A 19,379-nucleotide genomic window follows, 5' to 3' on the forward strand; every position below is an offset into this window, starting at 1 on the left:
TAAACACCAAATCCAAAGCCAATGACAACAGAATTGCTACCCATTCCACAACAAGCTAGACACAGAGAGAATCACTTATACTAGCAGCCTGGGGGCAAAAGGAGTGGGATATGGGATGTATGCTGAAAACAGAGGTGGAGAGAAGACAACACTGGTGGTGGGAATGACCCAGATTCAATATCACTATGTACCTAAAATATTACTGTGAAAGATTTGTAATTCACGTTAGTCACAATAAAAATTATTTTTAAAAAGTACACACAAGAACCAAGTCTGCCCACGATTTAGAAAAACAACTGTGAGGGCTGGAGTGATAGCATAGAGGCAGGCCGTTTGCCTTGCATGAGGCTGACCTGGGAGGGACTCGGTTCGATTCCTGGCATCCCATATGGTCTCCCCAGCCTGCCAGGAGAGATTTCTGAGCCCAAAGCCAGGAGTAACCCCGGAGTGCCATTGGGTGTGGTCAAAAGAAAAAAGAAAAGAAAAGAAAAGAAAGAAAAACAACTGTATTTTCTTTGAAATGCTATGAACGCTATGTCTGAGGGACACACTCCAAAAGGATTTAGAACAGAACATGCCCCCACATCTGCCTTCTGGAGTCCAGGTTACCTCGGCGGTGGACAAGAAATCTGTAGGCTGTCAATGTTGGGCACACTAGCCTCTCTGGGCTCTTCCCACTGACACCTCTTTGATGGCTCTTAGCTCAGATTTCGTCACATTCTGCCCCAGAGGCCCTGTGACCAGATGGGTGATGGCTGGCAAGGATTTGCCTATAACATGTCCAGAGGAGAGATCCACCAGGCACTGTTCCAGCAGTCTCTCCTTCCCAGGGACAGGAAGAAACAAAACTAGAGGACCACCCCAAAGCCCAGTCTTGGCACTGGGGGACATCCAGTGTGAGGTTGTGGCTTGTGCCTGCTCACTAGGGCTCTTGGTGAAGTTGGTCTGAAACCTGGTTTTTTTCTTCCATTATAAAATATGTCTGTAGTCCACATGCCTTGATGTCTAGCTTCACACCAAGCAGCACTTACTTGTCTGTTCCATTGTGTTGCTGCAGCTATGTGAGTGGTATTATTCCTTCCTGCCAGGTTGTTGAACTTCCATAGGCAAAGGCACCTTCTTTCTCTTGCCTGAGCAATGAACCCAGACACAATCATAATCAGGATTCCTCAGTGAGCCTGGTTCCCAAAGCAAAGGTGAGGAGGGGTAGAGCTGTTGCCACTGAACTCCAAGATTGTGGGTTTATGAGAAGTATCTTCTTAGCTCCTAGACCTGGAAGATCTGCTGCTGCTCCATTTATCACCTCATCCAGCCTAGAAAGTCCTGCTGGAAACTGCAGAGCGTGTCACCCCCAGCTGGTGGAGGGATACAGCAGTCAGGCCAGGTGAGGTTCTGCGGCAGTAACAAACAGACCTAGGCACCCAACCACATTACCCACGCTCTTTATCTAAAACAAAGGCTTACCACAGATTTGTGTGCTTCAGCCTTGCCAGAAAAACAATTATGTAGCCTCAACCTGAAAATCTACTTTCTCTAAGGAAACAAGCAGAAAGTGCCTTCCTCCACCCCCAAAATGCACCCCAACATCAGTCCCCCTGGACTGATTTCAGCCCCCATTCTGAGTAACACTGATCTAAGATCTAGGTTTCTCTTACATTGACTCAGGGGCTCTGGCCAATGGGGACTATATTTTTGGTAGGTGAGTTTCCAGGATCTGGTCAGGCTCAAATAAATCAGTGTGGATTTATGGGAAAGAGCCTCATGAATGGGCTTATCTACCCTCCACATGTGGTTTCAGCTGCACAGACTTTACCTGGTGAAAGAAAGTTGGCACAACACATGACTTTTCTGCTTTTTACTCGGTGGAAGCAACTTGTGGGACAGGCAGGAGACATGGACACAGGATTTGGGGGACCACCAAGATATGGAGCAGAAAGAAGGTGCCATTGGGGAGATGGACAAAGGGGAAGGGGAAGAGTATCTGGGGGAACTGGGTAGAGGTGGCCTGGGTGGTCCCTCTGCCTGATGTCTACAGGAACATGCAAAGTCAGAATTAAGGGAATGAGGGCAGTTTCCTTGGAGGAGGTTCTGGCAGGTTCTGGAAAGTGGCACAGTAGGTATGACCTTTAGCAAGGACTCAAGGGCAGTGCCAAGGCCGCTGGCTACTCCTGACTCTGCGCTCAGAAATCACTCTTGGCATTCTGAGCGCATAGCCAGGAGTAACCCCTGAGCATCACTGGATATGGCCCCAAAACAACAATTAAAAAAAAAGGAAGAAAAAAAGAAAGAAATTATTCCTGGCAGACCTTGGATGCTGAGGATTAAACTCAGGTTGGTACAATGCAAATGCCCTCCCTGCTGTGTTGTTGCTCTTGCCCCTCCTTCTTCCTTCCTTCCTTCCTTCCTTCCTTCCTTCCTTCCTTCCTTCCTTCCTTCCTTCCTTCCTTCCATCTTTCTTTTGCCTTTCTTTATTTCCTTCCTTCTTTACTTTCTCTCTCTTTTTCTTTCCTTTCTTCTGTCACTCTTTTTTTCTTTCTTTTAATTTTATTTTTTTATTTTTTTTAAGTTTTTCATTTTTTTACAATTTATTTATCCTCGTGAAAAAATCTGCACAATCACCATATAAGTCACTGCAGAATCTTTACTCCTTTTTGCCAGCACCAACGTTGGCCTTTGCGGTGCCCCTGACTTTCTTCATCCTGTTCTTGCGCTCCTTCCACTGCTTCCTCGAAGTTTTCTTCTCGTACAGGCCGTGTCTCGCCAATCTATGCTTGGGCTCATTCTTCTTCGCATGGTCCAAGGAATCATAAATCATGCCGAAGCCAGTCATCTTGCCGCCACCAAAATGGGTCCTGAACCCGAACACGAAGATAACGTCTGGGGTGGTCTTGTACATCTTTGCCAGTTTCTCTCGAATTTCCGTCTTTGGCACGGTGGCCTTGCCAGGGTGTAGGACATCAATGACCATCTGCTTCCGCTGTAACAGTCGGTTGGTCATGAATTTCCTGGTGCGGATGGTGACCGTGTCGTTCATGATGGCAGCGCAGCAGCAGAGTCAGGGGGGAAGAGAGCTCTTTTAATTTTATTTTAGGCACAGTGGTTTACAGTACTATCAATAGCAGGGTTTCTATACTGAAGACCCCAGCATCATACCGTCCATCATTGTCCCCCTCCACAGACCCCATCACCACAAAACTACCCGAGACCAGTTCTCAGTTTCTGTTGCCTTTGGGCATCTGCCACCCCTGCTCTGTTTCCTCATATCTGTGTACAGACATCAATCTCTGTCTGTCCCCTCCCCGTTACTTCACTCAGCACCACACTCCCCAGATCTGTCCACAGCAGCTAATTACTCAGTTCTCTCCTTTCTCATAGCTAAGCACTGTTCTGCAGCGCACGACCCGAGTCTCTGGGTCCAGTCACCTGTTCCTGGGCAGTGTTGTTTGCCATGAGTGAAAAAGGCCCCAGTGGGCTTTGTGGGGTCACCACCTACCCACATGGTGTCCTCTGCATGGACACCCCATCCAACTCCACCTCAGCACCCCACATGGTCCGTCTTACTTACCATGACCTACCTGGTAAATTCTGTAATTTACCCTGTCCCTTGCCTCTCTGGGTCGGTGGTGGAAGCAGAATTCATCCCTCTGCATCCCTGTGCTGGAGACAGGAGTCACAATAGGAGCCCGCATAACATTTGCCAGGAACAACTACCTCAGAGAGGTGGGGTGCTGGGAGCTGAGGGGGGACATAAGTAGATATGAAAAAGGAGGAGGGATAGCATTGTGAGGTTAAGGGGTGAGGTGGTAGGAGAAGAGGCTCCTGAGTTTGATGTGGGCGTGCTTCCAGAGACTGGGGGACACAGTTTTTAGGTACCCTGAGGGCAGAGGGAGAGTTTGCCTAGTTGAGGGGACATGCCAAGTGTTGGGGACCCAGTCACACTGGAGACAGCCAACTCTGGGGTCCTGCTGGTCAGCAGCTGTGAAGCATGACTGATAAATAGGTTTCCTCTGAGGGGACTCTCTTGACAGTGCTCCAGGGCCTCTGGGAAGGGTTTCAGCAGAAACAGGGCACAGAGAGAATGTGGGGTCACCCCAAGACCAGGGAGGTGAGGCAAAAGCAGATCCATGTCCTCAGTGGGTGCTGAGAAAAACGCCTGGCTGGGAAGGGGTGGGGCAGTCTCCGAGCTCCCCAAGGCTGCCGGGCCCCCACCCCAGACACTGCCTCTAGAATCCTTTCTCTACATTCACTGAGCCCGGCATTTCTGGCCCACGAAAACCCAGCTTTACATGTCAAATCCTGCAAGTGCATAGAGAGAACTGAGGGTCATGTGGAGTGTCCCTACCTCCCAACCCCTGTCACCACTGCTCTGGGAGTCTCCAGCAAACCCCAGGAAGCAGAAGCACCTCGGAAGTCCCAGGGGATGAGGGTGGTGGATCCTGCAGAGAAGGATCCCCATGCCTGGGTGGGGTGGGGGGCTGGACAGAGCACAATGGTTAACGGGGCATGGGGTTCCAGTGGAATTAAAGGAAGCGTAGCAGGGCAGGAGCGACAGCACAGTGGGGAGGGCGTTTGTCTTGCACGGGACATGGTCCTCCAGCACCGGCAGGAGTGATCCCTGAGTGCAGGGGTGGGGGAATCTGGGGAATCTGGGGGCTGCGCTCCTGCTTGCAGACTTGTGCTTGGCCTGGGAAAGAGAGGGATGTAGCCAGTGCTTTTGGAGCAGTCCCACCTGCCCTGCTGAGGTTGGGGGAGATGTCAGACCTCTGCCTGTAGGAGGTGACCTAGTCCCATCTCCCAGTCCCCGCTTTTGCTATCCAAAGGGAAATCTTGGAATGTGTCTCACCTTCCTTCCACCTGCCCAGCTCCCAGCGGGGGTCCCCACCCCCACACCGACCCTTTCTTTCCGTGTCCCCAGTGGGTCCCTTTCTCCCCTTTCTTCTCCCTACACCTGGACCTGTCACGGTGTTGCCGGGAAGGCGCGCGCGGTGGGTCGGAATCCCTGGTGGGAGTCGTTCCCGGTCCGGCCCCGGTGCGGCTCCACCCGCGGGGCGTTGCGGGGCGTTGCAGGGCGGGGAGGAGCGTGCGTGGAAGCGGCGGCAGCGGCATCACCAGCTCCGGGAGCTCGGCTAGGTCGGCTCCGCGCCTCCCCGCGCCTCTCCACCCGCGCGCGTCCCTCTCCAGCCACGCAGCGCAGCGCGCACGGGCCGACCGGGATGCGCGCCCAGGCCCCGGTGCCCGCTCGCCCGCTGCCAGGCGCGATGCGATGACCCCTGCGGACCGTGACCGCCTCTGCGGGCATGCCCAGGGCGCCGGGCGCGGCCTCCAATGGGCGAGGACACGGACGCGCGCAAGATCAACCATAGCTTTCTGCGGGACCACAGCTACGTGACCGAAGGTAACGTGTAGCCGGCCCTGGGTGGCCATGCCGTCGCACCGAGTGCCCTCCGAAGGTGTGCCCGCACCCCGACCCGCACCCCAACCCGCACCCCAACCCGCAACCCGCCCCTGGGCCCCGGAGGTAGGTGGGGAGGGACCCCGGGGCGAGCCGATGGGCAGCTAGGACCAGGGCCCTGGCAACCCCCATCAACCCCTTGTCCGGCCCCCCCAAATGCCTCCAGGTCTCCCCAGCCCAGCCCGACTCGCAGGATCTCCCCCAGACACCGAGCGGGCACCCGGGGAAAGGAATGGGGATGGAGAGGGAACCCCGGAGTGGTTTTAATCTTGTTTTTTGGAGGCCTGGGTATGGAGAAGGCAGCCTGGCCTCCTTAGGGGGTACCCATCTTTTATTCCTGGGGGAGTGAAGTGAGAGGAGGCCGGAACATCCCTAGTCCCGACTCTGTGTCCAGGGGGGGGGGGCCCAAAGACCTCCTGGTCTCCCCAGCCCAGCCTGGCCCCAGCCGCAGGACCTCCCCCCAGAGACCGACTAGGCACCCCAGGGAAAAGAATGAGGATGGAGAGGGAACCCGGAGTGGTTTTTAATCTCTTGCTTTTGGGGCCTGGGTGTGGAGAAGGCAGCCTGGCCTCCTTAGGGGGTACCATCTTTTATTCCTGGGGAGTGAAGTGAGAGGAGGCCGGAGCATCCCTGCCCCCACCGGGCCTCCCAAGCATTCGGAACCACCTGGGTTCGCCTGCCCCGGGTGCCCCAGCCCAGCCCCTAGCTCCTCCCATAGCCAGCAACTTGCAGAGGTCCCCCCTGGCCCGGGGAGTGGGTGATGGGATGCAGAAGGATGGAGGGTGAGGTCGGCACCAAGTCTGTGCAGGGCTGCCAGGCCGGCTGGGGTGGGGGTGTCTGTGGCGGTGCTGGGAGGGGGCTTCAGGTTTAGGGGTTGGTGTGATGGCACCTCTGGGGCTCTTGGGCAATGCAGCCTCAGACCTGTCGGTCTCCTGCTCTTGGGAGAGGGCGGCAAGTGGGAACCCGGGAAAGGCCTGTGCTGCGGGCTGGCACGCGTGGGTGGGTGCGGTGCCAGGCGCCCACCCGTGGCGCTTCCAGCATGGACTGGCCAGGCCCGGAGCCCCGCGACCCAGAACCCCACAGCACACCTCCCAGGTGGGGTGCTAGCGTCCCCCACGTCCCCCCAGCACTAGCAGACCAACCAGGGCTCCTTAGCAGAGTGTGGAATCGGGTGGAGGATGCCGCGGAGCGGTGCGGGCCCAGATCGCTGAGTCATGCTTTGCTGTTGGGGGGCACAGGGGACCGGGCTGTGGGTGTGGGTGCGGGTGGCTGGCCTGGCCTCCTCTGGGCCTGAGCCTGGTCTCTCAGAGAGGCTCCCGGAGCCAGAAAATGTCATGTCCTTTTGTCACCTGCATTGGTGCAAGCGGGGAAGGCAGGCAGGCCCGGGCTCCGAGGCTCAGGGAGGTCTGACTGGGCAGAGCGGAGCGGGCAGTGGGCAGGGCATTCCGGTTGGGCGCCTGGGAGGAAGGCGGCGCCTCATCTTCCCTCTCCTGAGAAAGGCTGCACCATGCCGGCCCAGCAGAGCCCAGTCCTCTGGCTCAGGCCAAGCGACCACCCCTCCCCACCTTCCGCCCTCCCTTGCTCTCTCTCCTTCCCTTTTCTGTAAATTGACCCGCTTGGGCTGGGGTTGGGAGGGTGGGGGTGGGGCAGTGCAAGATGAAATGAATAGCTGAGAAGTGCCGCTATTCCATCCATCCCCCCCCCTCCCCAAATGCTGGGCACCCCCTGACTCTGTGCCAGTCACTGTGGGCCCTAGGCACCCAGTGGGGTTGGCTCCTGGCCACCTGGTCGCTGCAGGGCACGTGTTCTGGTGTTCTGTGATTCATCTGCCTGGAAGATTGTGGGGCGTCTTTTCTCAACAGGTGTGTTTTCCCCATCTGTATAGAGAGGTGATTCCTGCTGCCCTGCGGAAGGGGGGCAGAGGTCCCATGAGCATGGGAGGGAGGGAGGAGGAGATGGCAGAGGAAGGAACCAGAGTGGTCACCGGTGTCCACAGTATGCTGAGGGTCATCTAAGACCTGCACTCCCCTTATTCTCGTCTCTAAATCAGAAGTCCTGTCCTTGGCATTCGGCCATGTACCACGGTGTGCCATGGCATGCCACAGCATGCAGGGTATAGGATTCAGCGGCTCGGATTTTAGAAAGGAACTGAGGGGCAGAGGCTAGTGAAGGAAAAGGTGGCAACCGTGACTAGAGCATTCCATGTCAAAGTCCAGGTGGTGCATGTGGGGGGAGGCTGGTCTTCCTACTGAAGAAGGGCCTGAGCTCAGAGCACTGGGCAATCTGTGACCTGGATCTCACACAGAACCAGGGGTTAGTCCCTGCTTCTGTCTCTTCTCATGCTGTGCCCACTCTGATAAGTTCCTGAACCTTTCTGAGCTCCGTGTTCTCTCTTCATACAGGACTGAGGATTCAAGGGATGATCAGTGTTTATGCAGCTATGGAAAACATAAGCACAGTGATGGCAGGGGACTTACTCCATGGCTTTATTAATTATGTCTCATTTCTGGGAGGACTTGGGGGAGCCAACAGTGATGCTGAGAGTTTGCCAAAGATCCAGGATACAAGTTCCTATTCTGGGTGGAAGAGAGGGTTTAAGGTTCACACACTCCAGCACTACATATCTTCTGCCATCAGGAGTGATCCTTGGCCATGATCCAGGAGTAAGCCTTGAGTACCATTGGGTGTGGTCCAACCCTTTTCCCCTCAATATATCCTGGTCTTCTTGGTCATGTGAGCCACAGATGCTCTTTACATCCTAGTAGCTCTCACCTACTTACTGTCCTAGTGACTCTCAACTACTTCCTGTCCCAATGGTTCTCATCTACTTCCTGATCTAGCGATTCTTATTTACTTCCTGTTCCAGTGGCTCTTACCTATTTCCTGTCCGTTATTCACATATACGTCCTGCCCCAGTGACTCCCACCTACCTTCTGCCCCAGTGACTTTCACTTACTTCCTGGCCTGGTGGTTTCACTTACTTCCTACTCAGTGACTTTCATCTACTTCCTGTTCCAGTGACTTACCTACTTCCTGCCCTTGTTTCTCATTTATTTTCTGTTCTAGTGACTCTTGCCGACTTCCTATTCTAGTGGCTCTCACCTACTTCCTGTTCCAGTGACTCACCTACTTCCTGCCCATGTTTCTCATCTATTTCCTATTCCATTGATGACCTACTTCCTGCCCAGTGGCTCTCACCTACTTCCTGTTCCAGTGATTGTCACCTGTTCCCTGCCCATGATTCTCATCTACTTACTGATCTAGTGGTTCTCATTTACTTCCTAATCCATTGGCTCTCACCTATTTTCTGCCCCAGTGATTCTCACTTCCTGCCCAGTGACACTTATCTACTTCCTGTTCCAGTGACTCATCTACTTCCTGTCCCTTAGCATGCATTGTTGCCTCTCTTGCCACAGGGCCTTCTCTCTGGCTGTGTTCTTGGCCTGGAGCACCCCTGACTACTTACATTCTCCCCTCAAGAGCTCAAGAGTGTTGTGTGTTACTGAACTCAGCTTTCCAGGGAGCAATATGGGCATTTCCCTGTGGGCTTGGGTGTATGTGTATGGGATGCCTACCCACCCTTGAGCATTTTCTCAGTTTTCCTGGCACATCCTCTGAGGCCCACCTGCAAAAAGGACTAAGATGCAGGAGCTGCCAGCCTGGGGAGGTATCAGAGCCAAAGTACAAGGAAAGGGTGACAGTGACCAGGTGCAGAGCCAGTATTTGGGGTGTCCTACACGGTAAGGACAGGGACCTCGTTCCTTTCCTCTGCCATCCCCACTCTTGCACTGGACCACTTCCTCAGAACCAGAACTGCGACAGCTCTGAACCCCATCATCCTGGGTTCATCTAGTTATACACCATGTTCTGTAGGATCAAACTGCATCTATGCAGGTCAAATTGTGTATTTCTGGGTCAGACCGTGTACATCCAGGTCAGACAGTTCATGCATCCCTGGCCTAGTTAGCGCCCTGTAGTAAGCACATAGAGTCATGATCTACCTGAGCCTTTCATTCGGTTGACATAAAATGCTACTAATGAGCAGTGTGAGCCATGGAGGAACTGGAAGGCTTTGGTCACTCTGAACTTTGTTGTTAGGTAGCTGTGGACTCCCCAGCCTCACCCTCTGCACCCTTGGCCCTGTAGTTGGTGGTGCTAAGAACCTGGCACCCAGCATTTTACCATCACCTGCAGGTCACTGTTACTCTCCTCCCCAGTGGGTTCCTGGATTTCACTCCAAAGTGAGGTGGTGGCCTCCACCGCACCTCAACTCCGCTAGCACATTGGGTGCTTACTCAGCCCTTAAATGTGCATGCTTGGTTGTAGGATGTTGCAGTCCAATCCCCCCTTCAAGAATAAGTTTTTCTGGGGCCAGAGAGATAGCATGGAGGTAAGGCGTTTGCCTTTCATGCAGAAGGTCATTGGTTCGAATCCCAGCGTCCCATATGGTTCCCCGAGCCTGCCAGGAGCGATTTCTGAGCATGAAGCCAGGAGTAACCCCTGAGCGCTGCCAGGTGTGACCCAAAAACCAAAATAAATAAATAAATAAAAGACTAAGTTTTTCTGTTTTTGGAGTGGTGCTCAGGACTTACTCCTGGCTTTGCACTCAGGAATCATACCTGGCACTATACTCAGGGGACTCTATGTGTTGCTAGGGGTTGAATCCTGGTCAGTTGTTTGCAAATCACATACCTGCTGGGCTGTCTCTCCAGCCCAGGAAATTATTTCCTTTACTGACAATTCCATCTTTAAAAAAACAATTGGGGAACAGAAACTTCCCAAATGCTTTCCAGAAAGTTCATACAATCACCCACCTGCATTAGGTATTCTAATGTGTTTGCCCTTTGCAGCTCTGGCAGATGAAAAATATTAGTTTTCCTTCATGTTTTTTTCCTTCATGTCTCAGTGCACTGAGCCAGGACAATTCTCCCTCTTTCCTCCAGCACATATTTACTGAGCCCCAGGGGGTGTGTGTGGTCATGGGGCTGGGGCTGTTATCCTGAATGCGCTGCAACAGCAAAGATCTCCACTGTCAACTTCCTCTAGGCTGCCCACCAGGTGTAAATAGAGAGGCAACCTGTGGGTGGGACAGGAGAGCCAGTGTGACCTTGGGTTTTGGAGAGTCTGAGTCAACACCGGAGTCAGTGCTGAGAATCAAAGACCACCTTCGATAATGTCAAGTGCAAAAGGGAGTTTATTCGGCTAGGGGAGGTCCAAGTCTCACTCTACTAGGGGAGTCTTGACAAGGACCCCGAAGCAAATTCTTAGCTAGTTTATACAGAAATCACAAGCATTAATAGCACAAGCATTTCATTGGTTAATACAAACAGTTCAACCTTTACAGCATATATGATTGGCCCATTGGCATTTGCGCACAAATCACATCATTTCTTAGCATTGATGTTTCAACTTATCTCTGACTCATCAGACTCTGGTTGTCAAGGGGGCCTTATTTGGTGGAATATTCCGGACCCATCTGTTTCCTCTATCTCAACAGAATAGGGAGGGTCTTGACATCCCTACATTCCATGCAGGGGTCTCAAACTCTCGGGCCTTGGGCCGCAAACGGCCCTCTGTACAACATTTTGTGGCCCTGCCCTAGAGGAATCTACTTTTGTTTTGTTTTGTTTTAGTTGTTTGGGTCACATCCCCCAATGTTCAAGGCTTACTACTGACTTTGCACTCAAGGATCACCCCGACTTTGCCTCCTGCAGCCTCCAGGTAAATTGAGTTTGAGACCCCTGCATTAGAGGGTACATTCTGTGGTTTTACTTCCGAGTTAGCTCCCTCTGCCTTAGCTCAGAGTGGAAACTTGTTGTTTGTTAGTTATCTTGTTTGTTTTTGGTTTGGGGGTCACACCTGGCAAAACTCAGGGGTTACTCCTGGCCCTACACTCAGAAATAGCACCTGGCAGGCTCTGGGAAGAATGCAAGGCAAACCTCCATTACCTCCATGCTCTCTCTCAGGCCCCCAGAGTGGAAACTTTTAACTTGTCTTAAGAAAAACTACTTTACTTAGGGGTTTGGGACCATTATGGTCCTAGGCCCAGGGGGCTTTGGTTTTCACAGTTTAAGCAACAGGTGAGGGTCAGCAAGGAGAAATTGGTTGTGGTAACCAATGTGGAGTAGCTGCTGGAGTTAGTGCAGCTGGAGAGTTTTGAGGACACAGTTGAGGGCACTGGCAGCCTCAGATGCCAGCAAGCTGCTTGTGAGGTAGGCAGGCTCGGAGGGCTGTGTCCACCCTGCAGAACTACCTGCTCTGCCCCAGCTGCCCACATGCCCGGGGTGTGCCCACATTCCCAGTGCCCCTCTCTCTGCCCTGCCCTTGCTGTGGGCTCTGTGTCTTCACCTGTTTGCTCTCTGTCCTCTGCTCCCCTCACCCCCACAATTATTTAGATCTCAGAAGGTTCCTGGTCTCCTTTCTAGAGCTCCCTGTTTCAGACATCATTTTATGGGCATCGACCAGGCTGTGACCTTTGAGCAATGTGGATGGGGCATCTTTGCTGCCTTTGGCAGAGCCTGATGCTACAGGGGGAGATGGGCAGGCCCATGGGGAGAGAGTGCCTGGAGAGAAGCATTACCCTGTAAGTTAACCCTGATGGTCACCATTGGTTACTAGCAAACCTGCAATGCCTTCGTGTTCACAGCTGAGTCTGGGTCAGACCTACTGCCCACCCCCCTGGTTGGGGTTCAAGACATTCAAAACTGTGCTATTGTCTGTCCCCTTCCATGGAGTGAGTCAGGGCAGAGCCGAAGTCACTCCAAGAAACTTGCCCTCCAGACCTCAGTGGAGAGTGGTGGGGACAAGATGGTAGGAACCAGGGTCTGAGGTGGCACCTGGCTTGGAGCCATGCAGGGTTAAAAGGGTCAGGAGGTACAGGTGGTTGCCATAGCTTTACAGAAATGGGACACTGGGCAGTGGGCACTGGGTGGGGAAGAGGACAGGCACCGGAACAGGCTGTTGGGGGAGCAGATGTGCAGGGTGAGCAGTGCTCATCACCCCTGCCCCCTGTTGAGCTTGGGTCCTCTCCCCTGCTCCCCATCCTTTGCCCATGTAATGGGCCCACCTGGTCATCTATGAGCTGCCCCCACAAAGTAGACATTGTCCCTGCTGAATAGCCCATTGTGATCAGACAAAGACCGCTCTGAAGCCCTGGCTGCACCCCACTGCTGGCCTTGGGGCCTTCTGAGGGTGGCCACCCCCTACTGCTTCTCCCCACAAGCCACCCCTCCCTTCCTTCTTGTTTTCCCCCCTCTCCTCCACCCCTCTGTCCTGCATCAGACACAGGGGAGCAGTCTGGGTATGGAAATGTGCACACAGGCTTGGAGCAAGTCTGGGGAGATGAGGGTCACATTGAAGGATGGTCTTCTGTGTGGAACTTATGAGGTCAGCTTTGGGTATCATGGAGCAAAGCCTCCTGCTGTCCTTAGTCCACTGCAAACCACGGGCTTGCCCCCCGGCCATGGTGGAGCTGTCCCAGGAAGTATTTTCCAGAGTGTAGTTCTCACCAATTAAATGTTGCCGGAAAGTTGAAGAAAAGGGGGTGCCTCCCCCATTTTCTGGGGGATAGAGAGGTGGGAGTGAGGAGACAGTAGAGCCTAGATTCTAATATGTTGATCACATTCCCCTCCAGTGACTTGGGGGGAATGTCCCTAGAACCATAAAAAGTGGAAGCAAACAGTCCTCAACATCCAGATTAGCAAGAAAGCCCCCACTTAACTTGATAGAGGCAGAGGAGGGAAACTGGGGACATTGGTGATGGGAATGTGCACTGGTGAAGGGTGTTGGACATTGTAGGACTGAAACTCAATAGTGAACTGTGTATTTCATGGTGATTCAAAATAAGTTAAATAAAAGCCTTCCATGGCAGCAAAGTCAACAGAGATGGTGGGGAGGTCATGGCCCTAATAGGATGCTATACCCCACTCATCCATGGATACCCCAAAACCTCATCTGGGTGGCCCAGCTGATAGGTGGGGAAGTGGGGCACTGCTCGCCATTCCTACCCAGAGAGGCCATGGGGTTGCACCCAGTGGGATCAGATGGAATCAATGAGCAGAGTAGTCTAGGGACCTGGCTTGAGAGCCATGTTCGAGGCCAGCGCATTCGCCTGGCACCACAACCCTTGAGTGTGGCCCCAAGCCAAGGTCACCACTATGGCCATGAGTCACTTTTTGTTTGTTTGTTTTTTTTGGGCCAAACCTGGCAGCACTCAGGAGTCACTCCTGGCTCTATACTCAGAAATTGCCCCTGGCAGGCTTGAGGGGACCATATGGGATGCTGGGATTTGAACCATCGTCCTTCCTGGGTCCGCTGCTTGCAAGGCAAACGCACAACTGCTGTGCTATATCTCTGGTCACTTTTGTTTGTTTTGGAGCAACACTCGGCAGTACTCAAGGGTTACTCCTGGCTCTGTGCTCAGGAATCACTCCTGGCAGGTTCGGGGGACCATATGGGATGCCAGGGATCTGAGGGGCCTCCAGATCCACTGGCTCCACTCTAGAAATCCACCCAGCCATGTCTTCAGATAAATATAGGGTTGGCTGTAGTCAGTGCGCCTGGGCTGGCATTGGTACTGGGCAAACACGGAGGTGTGTCTTCTTGCCAGCCCTGCGGGAAGGCACATGGCCTCCTGTGGCAGAGGACTAGAGTGCAGCATGCCATGGGGTGCACCAGAAGCAAATATTAGACTCTCTTCTCTAAAGAGATCTAGTATTTGGGGAATCTGGCCACAAGAGCGGGTCCCAGGACATGCTCCCCGTCCCACCCCGAGGGTGTTGGTAACATTCATTCAGTGGCCAACTCTGAATGGCTCCATGCACAGGGCTCTGCTGAGCCTTTGAGACTGCTGATGGCCATCTGTTCAAGTGTGTGGTCTCACATCCTGTAGACCAGAGACCTGACCACCAGAGGCTGGAGAAGGAAGACCAAGGTGGGGCTCAGGGCCCCCTGAGGCCTCTCCTGGGTGTGAAGCCACCTCTCTGCTCTCTGGGATGTCACAGGGCTGCGTCTATGCATGCTCTTGCCTGGGAAGGAACATGCCAGGCTGCATGTGGGCCACCCACTAACCTCTTTTTTTTTGAGGGGGGCTTTTTGAACCATACCTGGTGGTGCTTGGGGGCTACTATGGGATGTTGGGGATGGAACGCAGGCTGTGTGCAAGGCAAGCACACTGTCCTGTCACTCTGGCCCCTGACTTCATTTTAAATTCCATGACTCCTCTTGAAAGCCCAGTCTCCCAGCCCTGTGGTGTATTTGCTAGTGGGGTACCAGGGTTTGTGCAGAGGGAGTCAGGGACCGTGCACACATATGCACACATTCACACAAACATGCACACACACACACACAGAGTCCTACGCCCTGTGCTGGGCAACTGCAAGGTTCCCCTGAGTGGATCTGGTGGGCTCTATACCATCTGCCCAGACTCTCGCTGGGAAATGTCATGTGTGTGTGTGTGTGTGTGTGTGCGCCCGCACCTGAGCTTCTCTTTCTGTCCCTGGAGGGGCCGCTTACCTGAGTCTTCTTTGTGGATCATTTTCATCAGCTCACTACTGCCTTGGGCATTGTCTGGGGATCCCTTTCCCCAGGACTCACCAGCAAATGTCAAAGCAATGCCCTGTGTCCTCACCATTGTTGGGAATCCTAGTGTCCTCCCATGATGCTCTCTCGCCCATGGCAGCTTTTCCTAGGCCAGTGTCTGCCCATCACTGTCAGTTCCTGCCTCTGTGCTGCATGGGTGCTGCTGACTGTTAGGGGGGTCAGGCATCCATTCCCACTTGGTGATTCATAGTTCAACCATTCCACTGAGATCCTCCAGCCCCCTCCTAATTAGCAGAAGTCATAGAACATGTGTGGTGATGCTGAGGTAGGTCGTGGAAGGGCCCACACTGTGCCTTGTATCTGCAGGCACTCAGAACCAGCTGCTATGAGCTGGCCAAGTTGAGTCTTCAAGGGGTTCCCTCAAGAGTAGCGAAGATCTCCCTGCCACCAAGCCCTGCTTGTGGGTGAGGGGAGGCCCTAAAAGGGGTCCTGGGGCAAAGAAGTGTAGCCTCCCAGGACAAAACTTACTAGGGGGCAGATCTAGGAGCCCAGGGCACTGCCTTGAGGTGCTTCCCCCTCCAGCAGCAGGGGTCCCTTGTGACTGCCTAACCCCACTCCCATCCTGGCTTCTTTCTTGCAGGGGCCTTGTCTGGCTCCTCTAGGCTCTCCCTGTCATTGTGGATCTTTCTGGAGCCCTGCAGCAACTTCTTTCTTTCCTGTTGGTGCTAAACTGTCTTAATTTTTCTTGCTTTTCACCAAGAATCCCAGAACCAGAGTAAAAGGGGGCAGCAGGGTTCCATCCCCGGCACCTCATAGGATCTCCTGAGTAGTGTCAGGAGTGAGTGATAGATACATGAGCACAGAGCCAGGAGTCAGCCCTGGGCACTTCTGGGGTGACTCATTCTCTCTCTCTCTCTCTCTCTCTCTCTCTCTCTCTCTCTCTCTCTCACGCACACACACACACAAACACACACACATACACACATACACACACAATAGCAATGATATGAAAACTCTGCCTTTCAGTCCTTCATACAGGAGGGCTGGCTCAGCCTGGGTCCTAAGTCAGGGCTGGCACCAAGGGTGCAGAGTTCTGGGCCCCATGGGGATCCCCACACCCTGGTGTGCCTCATTGGCCAATCCTGCCACACTGAGGTGCCCTGCTCTGTTTTGCAGTCAGTGCTTGGGGTCCTGGAACCTCTCCCAGTGACACTCCCAATAAGGTGCTGGGCCCAGAGGATGTAGTCCTGCTCATGCCCTGTGGTGCTGGGGTCCTCCAGGGCTTCCCCCAGTGATGCTCAAGACCTCCAGACTATACCTGATGGTAGAACAGGTTTGAGCTTACCCCTGTCCACTGAGCTGTCTGTCTCCAGTTTATGTTTCCATAAAACACACAATTACTGGGTCTTAGGTCACTGTCACTGCACATCTCAAATATCTGCTCTTGGCAGTCATCAGCTAGACTGGAGATAGGACAGAGGTTAAGGCAGCCAACCATGTTAGGGCCCTAATGCTGCACACAGTCCCCCAAATATCACCAAAAGCGGTCCCTGAGCACAGAGCCAGAGATAGCTCCTGAGCACTACCAGGTATGGCCCTCTGAACACCCAATACAAAGATCCCTTCCAGTCCAAGCCAGCCCCAAGCTCCCAGCTCACATCCCCCAGAGAGGGGCAACCTCAGCACAGACTATGGCCCCCCAGCCCCAGTCCCACGTTAACAGGCGCCTCCCATCACAGACCAGGTTCCTCCCTGGTATCAGGTTGGCTAGCCCTCTGCACATGAGCCCATGAGCACACACAGAGCATCCCAAAGTGGATTCTCCCACAACAGGTACCTTCAGCAGGGTGTGCTCCACAGATAGGGGGCTAGTGCTCCTCAGGGAGCTGTGGAGGGCAGTGAGGACCTTTGGGGTTTGGGGAGCTCTGGAGCTGCCTCCTCCTAGGCTGTGAAGATACGAGCAATGGACATAAATGAGAACTGGCATGAGTGAGGTCATACAGGACATGACTGAGATTGTATAAAGCATGGATGAGGTCGTACAGGGTGTAGGTGAGGTAGTACAGGGCAAGAATAAGGTACAGGCTGTGAGTAAGGTTGTCTAAGACACGAGTGAGGTCATACAGGGTGTGAATGAGATTATACAGGGTGTGAGTGAGGTCATACGGGCATGCTGAGGTCATACAAGATGTGAGTGAGGTCATACAGGGTGTGAGTGAGGTCATATAGGGCATGAGTGAGGTCATACGAGGCATGAGTGAAGTCATACAGGGTGTGGGGTTATTTGGGGCATGACAAGAGTAAGGCCCTTGGAAAGATAGCATGGCGGTAAGGTGTTTGCCTTGCATGCAGAAGGTCAATGGTTCGAATTCCAGCAGCCCATAGGGTCCTCCGAGCCTGCCAGGAGTGATTTCTGAGCTTAGAGCCAGTAATCCCTGAGCGCTACCAGGTGTGACCCAAAAAAAACAAAAAACAAACAAAAAAAGTAAGGCCCTATGGAATTGAGTAGGGACTGGCTCACTGGCCTGAACTCAACCACGGTAGGTCACGATGTCCCAGGGCATTCATCTGGCCAAGGGCACAGGACTTGGCCTGGGGAGCTGCTTCCCTCAAGCAGGTGGTTCCCCAAACACCGACCACCTGGCTCTGTCCAGAGTGCTCTGGGCACCATTACTCTATTACAAGGAGGTAAAGCCCTGGAATTCTCCTGCCTAAGGGGCCCCAATAACGGACTCTAAAGAGGGGCCTTTACCTCTTGATAAATTCCCGCTGGGAGCCGAATCCTTCTCAGAGTCCCAGTCATAAGCCAGTCCATCCTCTCCCCCAAATCGCAGTTCCTCTCAGAGTCACCTCGCATCCCCATTAAAAAAACAAACAAAAGGGGCCGGGCGGTGGCGCTAAAGGTAAGGTGCCTGCCTTGCCTGCGCTAACCTTGGACGGACCGCGGTTCGATCCCCCGGTGTTCCATATGGTCCCCCAAGCCAGGAGCAACTTCTGAGCACATAGCCAGGAGTAACCCCTGAGCGTTACTGGGTGTGGCCCAAAAACCAAAAAAAAAAAAAAAAAAAAAAAAAAAACAAACAAAAAAAAACCAAACAGGGTTTTCTTTAAATGGGGCTTCCCTAGGAGACCTGGGGGGAGTCTCAGGGCCACTCCTGGGGATACTCATCCTGCACATGGGTAAGTGCTTGGCCTGGTGTTGCTCAAGACTAATGGGGTCACTGCCGGCTGTCCCGGGGTGCAGGAAGTGGTGCTGGGGACTAAATGCAGGGCCTCAGACATGCTCAGCTAGAGCTATCCAAATCAAATGAATTCAGCCCCGCATGAGCATTTCTAGGATTTCCCCATCACACTTACACACACACACACACACACACACACACACACACACACACACACACACACACACCATGCAAACAAAGGACTTCTTTTTTTGGGGGGGGGGTCACACCCGGCAGTGCTCAGGGGTTACTCCTGGCTCCATGCTCAGAAATCGCTCTTGGCTGGCACGGGGGACCATATGTAATGCTGAGATTTGAACCAATGACCTTCTGCATGAAAGGCAAACGCCTTACCTCCATGCTATTTCTCTGGCCCCGAGCAAAGGACTTCTGTGCTCTCTGGAGGTAGTGTGAGATATTATCTACACCGCATGCCAAGGCCTGAGTTTTAAACAGCTCAAGGCTTTTGAGTAATTCAACCTTCTCGATATGCTACAGAAGTGGTCAGGCAGCAGACTGTGGCTCCCAGCAAGAGCCATGGACCCCCCTGCTGCCAGGCTGGAGCTGCCCTTCTCCCGCTTCCCACAGAGACAGGAGCTCCCAGCCCAAGATGCACTGGCTAGAGGAGTCCCGGGGATCTCTGTGCTGCTACTGGGTGATAAAAATGCACCTGAGTCTCTTAGGGCCCCAAGGAGAGGATAGATCCTGACTAAAGCTATAGAAATAGGCTTCACCTGGGATTCACCTGTCCATGGGCACCTCAGTGTTGAGAAGTTTTCCAGGAAGCAGCTGCTCCAGGGTTTTCTTTCTGTTTTCCCTCTGCAGAGAAACAAAAATATTAAGATGCTGAAAGCAGAAACAAGTGGGGGACAGAAAGTAGCAGGGGTGAGGGGGTGAGGCCAATCATTGGTGAGTTCACTGCCCTAAGCCTGGCCCGGGGGCCAGAGAGACAGTGTAGGAGGGACAAGCTGGCAGTGGATGCAGTCACTTCTGCTGTGACCCAGGTTCCATCCCCAGCACTGCATCATAGGTCCTGTCAGCACTAGCGGGAGTGAGGCCTGAAATCCGAGTGGCCCCTGAGCACCCCTGGATATGACTGACCCCAAACAACAGCAAGTCCTTGCTCTCATTGGATCTGATTTTCTCCTGACACCCTCCCCCTGTTG

At 53.5% G+C, this 19,379-nt stretch overlaps 2 protein-coding genes across 3 annotated transcripts in view; one reads left to right on the top strand and one right to left on the bottom strand.

The window, feature by feature from the left end:
- Positions 1 to 2,600: 2,600 nt before the first annotated feature.
- Positions 2,601 to 3,066, bottom strand: LOC126020973 (40S ribosomal protein S24-like). The gene has a single exon (XM_049782600.1). It carries the CDS (start codon positions 3,032 to 3,034, stop codon positions 2,642 to 2,644), a length of 393 nt encoding a protein of 130 aa, XP_049638557.1. The 5' UTR covers positions 3,035 to 3,066; the 3' UTR covers positions 2,601 to 2,641.
- A 2,056-nt stretch (positions 3,067 to 5,122) lies between these two features.
- PPP2R2C (protein phosphatase 2 regulatory subunit Bgamma) overlaps positions 5,123 to 19,379 on the top strand; it is a 52,087-nt gene continuing 37,830 nt past the window's right edge. The window contains exon 1 of one of the 2 annotated variants that reach the window (XM_049782572.1): positions 5,123 to 5,395. In XM_049782572.1, the coding sequence (XP_049638529.1) occupies positions 5,326 to 5,395 (70 nt within the window). In that variant the 5' untranslated portion in view covers positions 5,123 to 5,325. Of the gene's footprint in view, positions 5,451 to 19,379 lie in introns of both variants that reach the window. The other variant, XM_049782573.1, reaches the window with a different exon arrangement.

This window comes from Suncus etruscus, chromosome 10 (genome assembly GCF_024139225.1).
Source record: "Suncus etruscus isolate mSunEtr1 chromosome 10, mSunEtr1.pri.cur, whole genome shotgun sequence".
NCBI classification, from domain to species: domain Eukaryota; kingdom Metazoa; phylum Chordata; class Mammalia; order Eulipotyphla; family Soricidae; genus Suncus; species Suncus etruscus.

Coding starts and splice junctions, on each gene's coding strand:
- LOC126020973 (XM_049782600.1), bottom strand. CDS start 3,034: ATGAACGACACGGTCACCATCCGCACCAGGAAATTCATGACCAACCGA.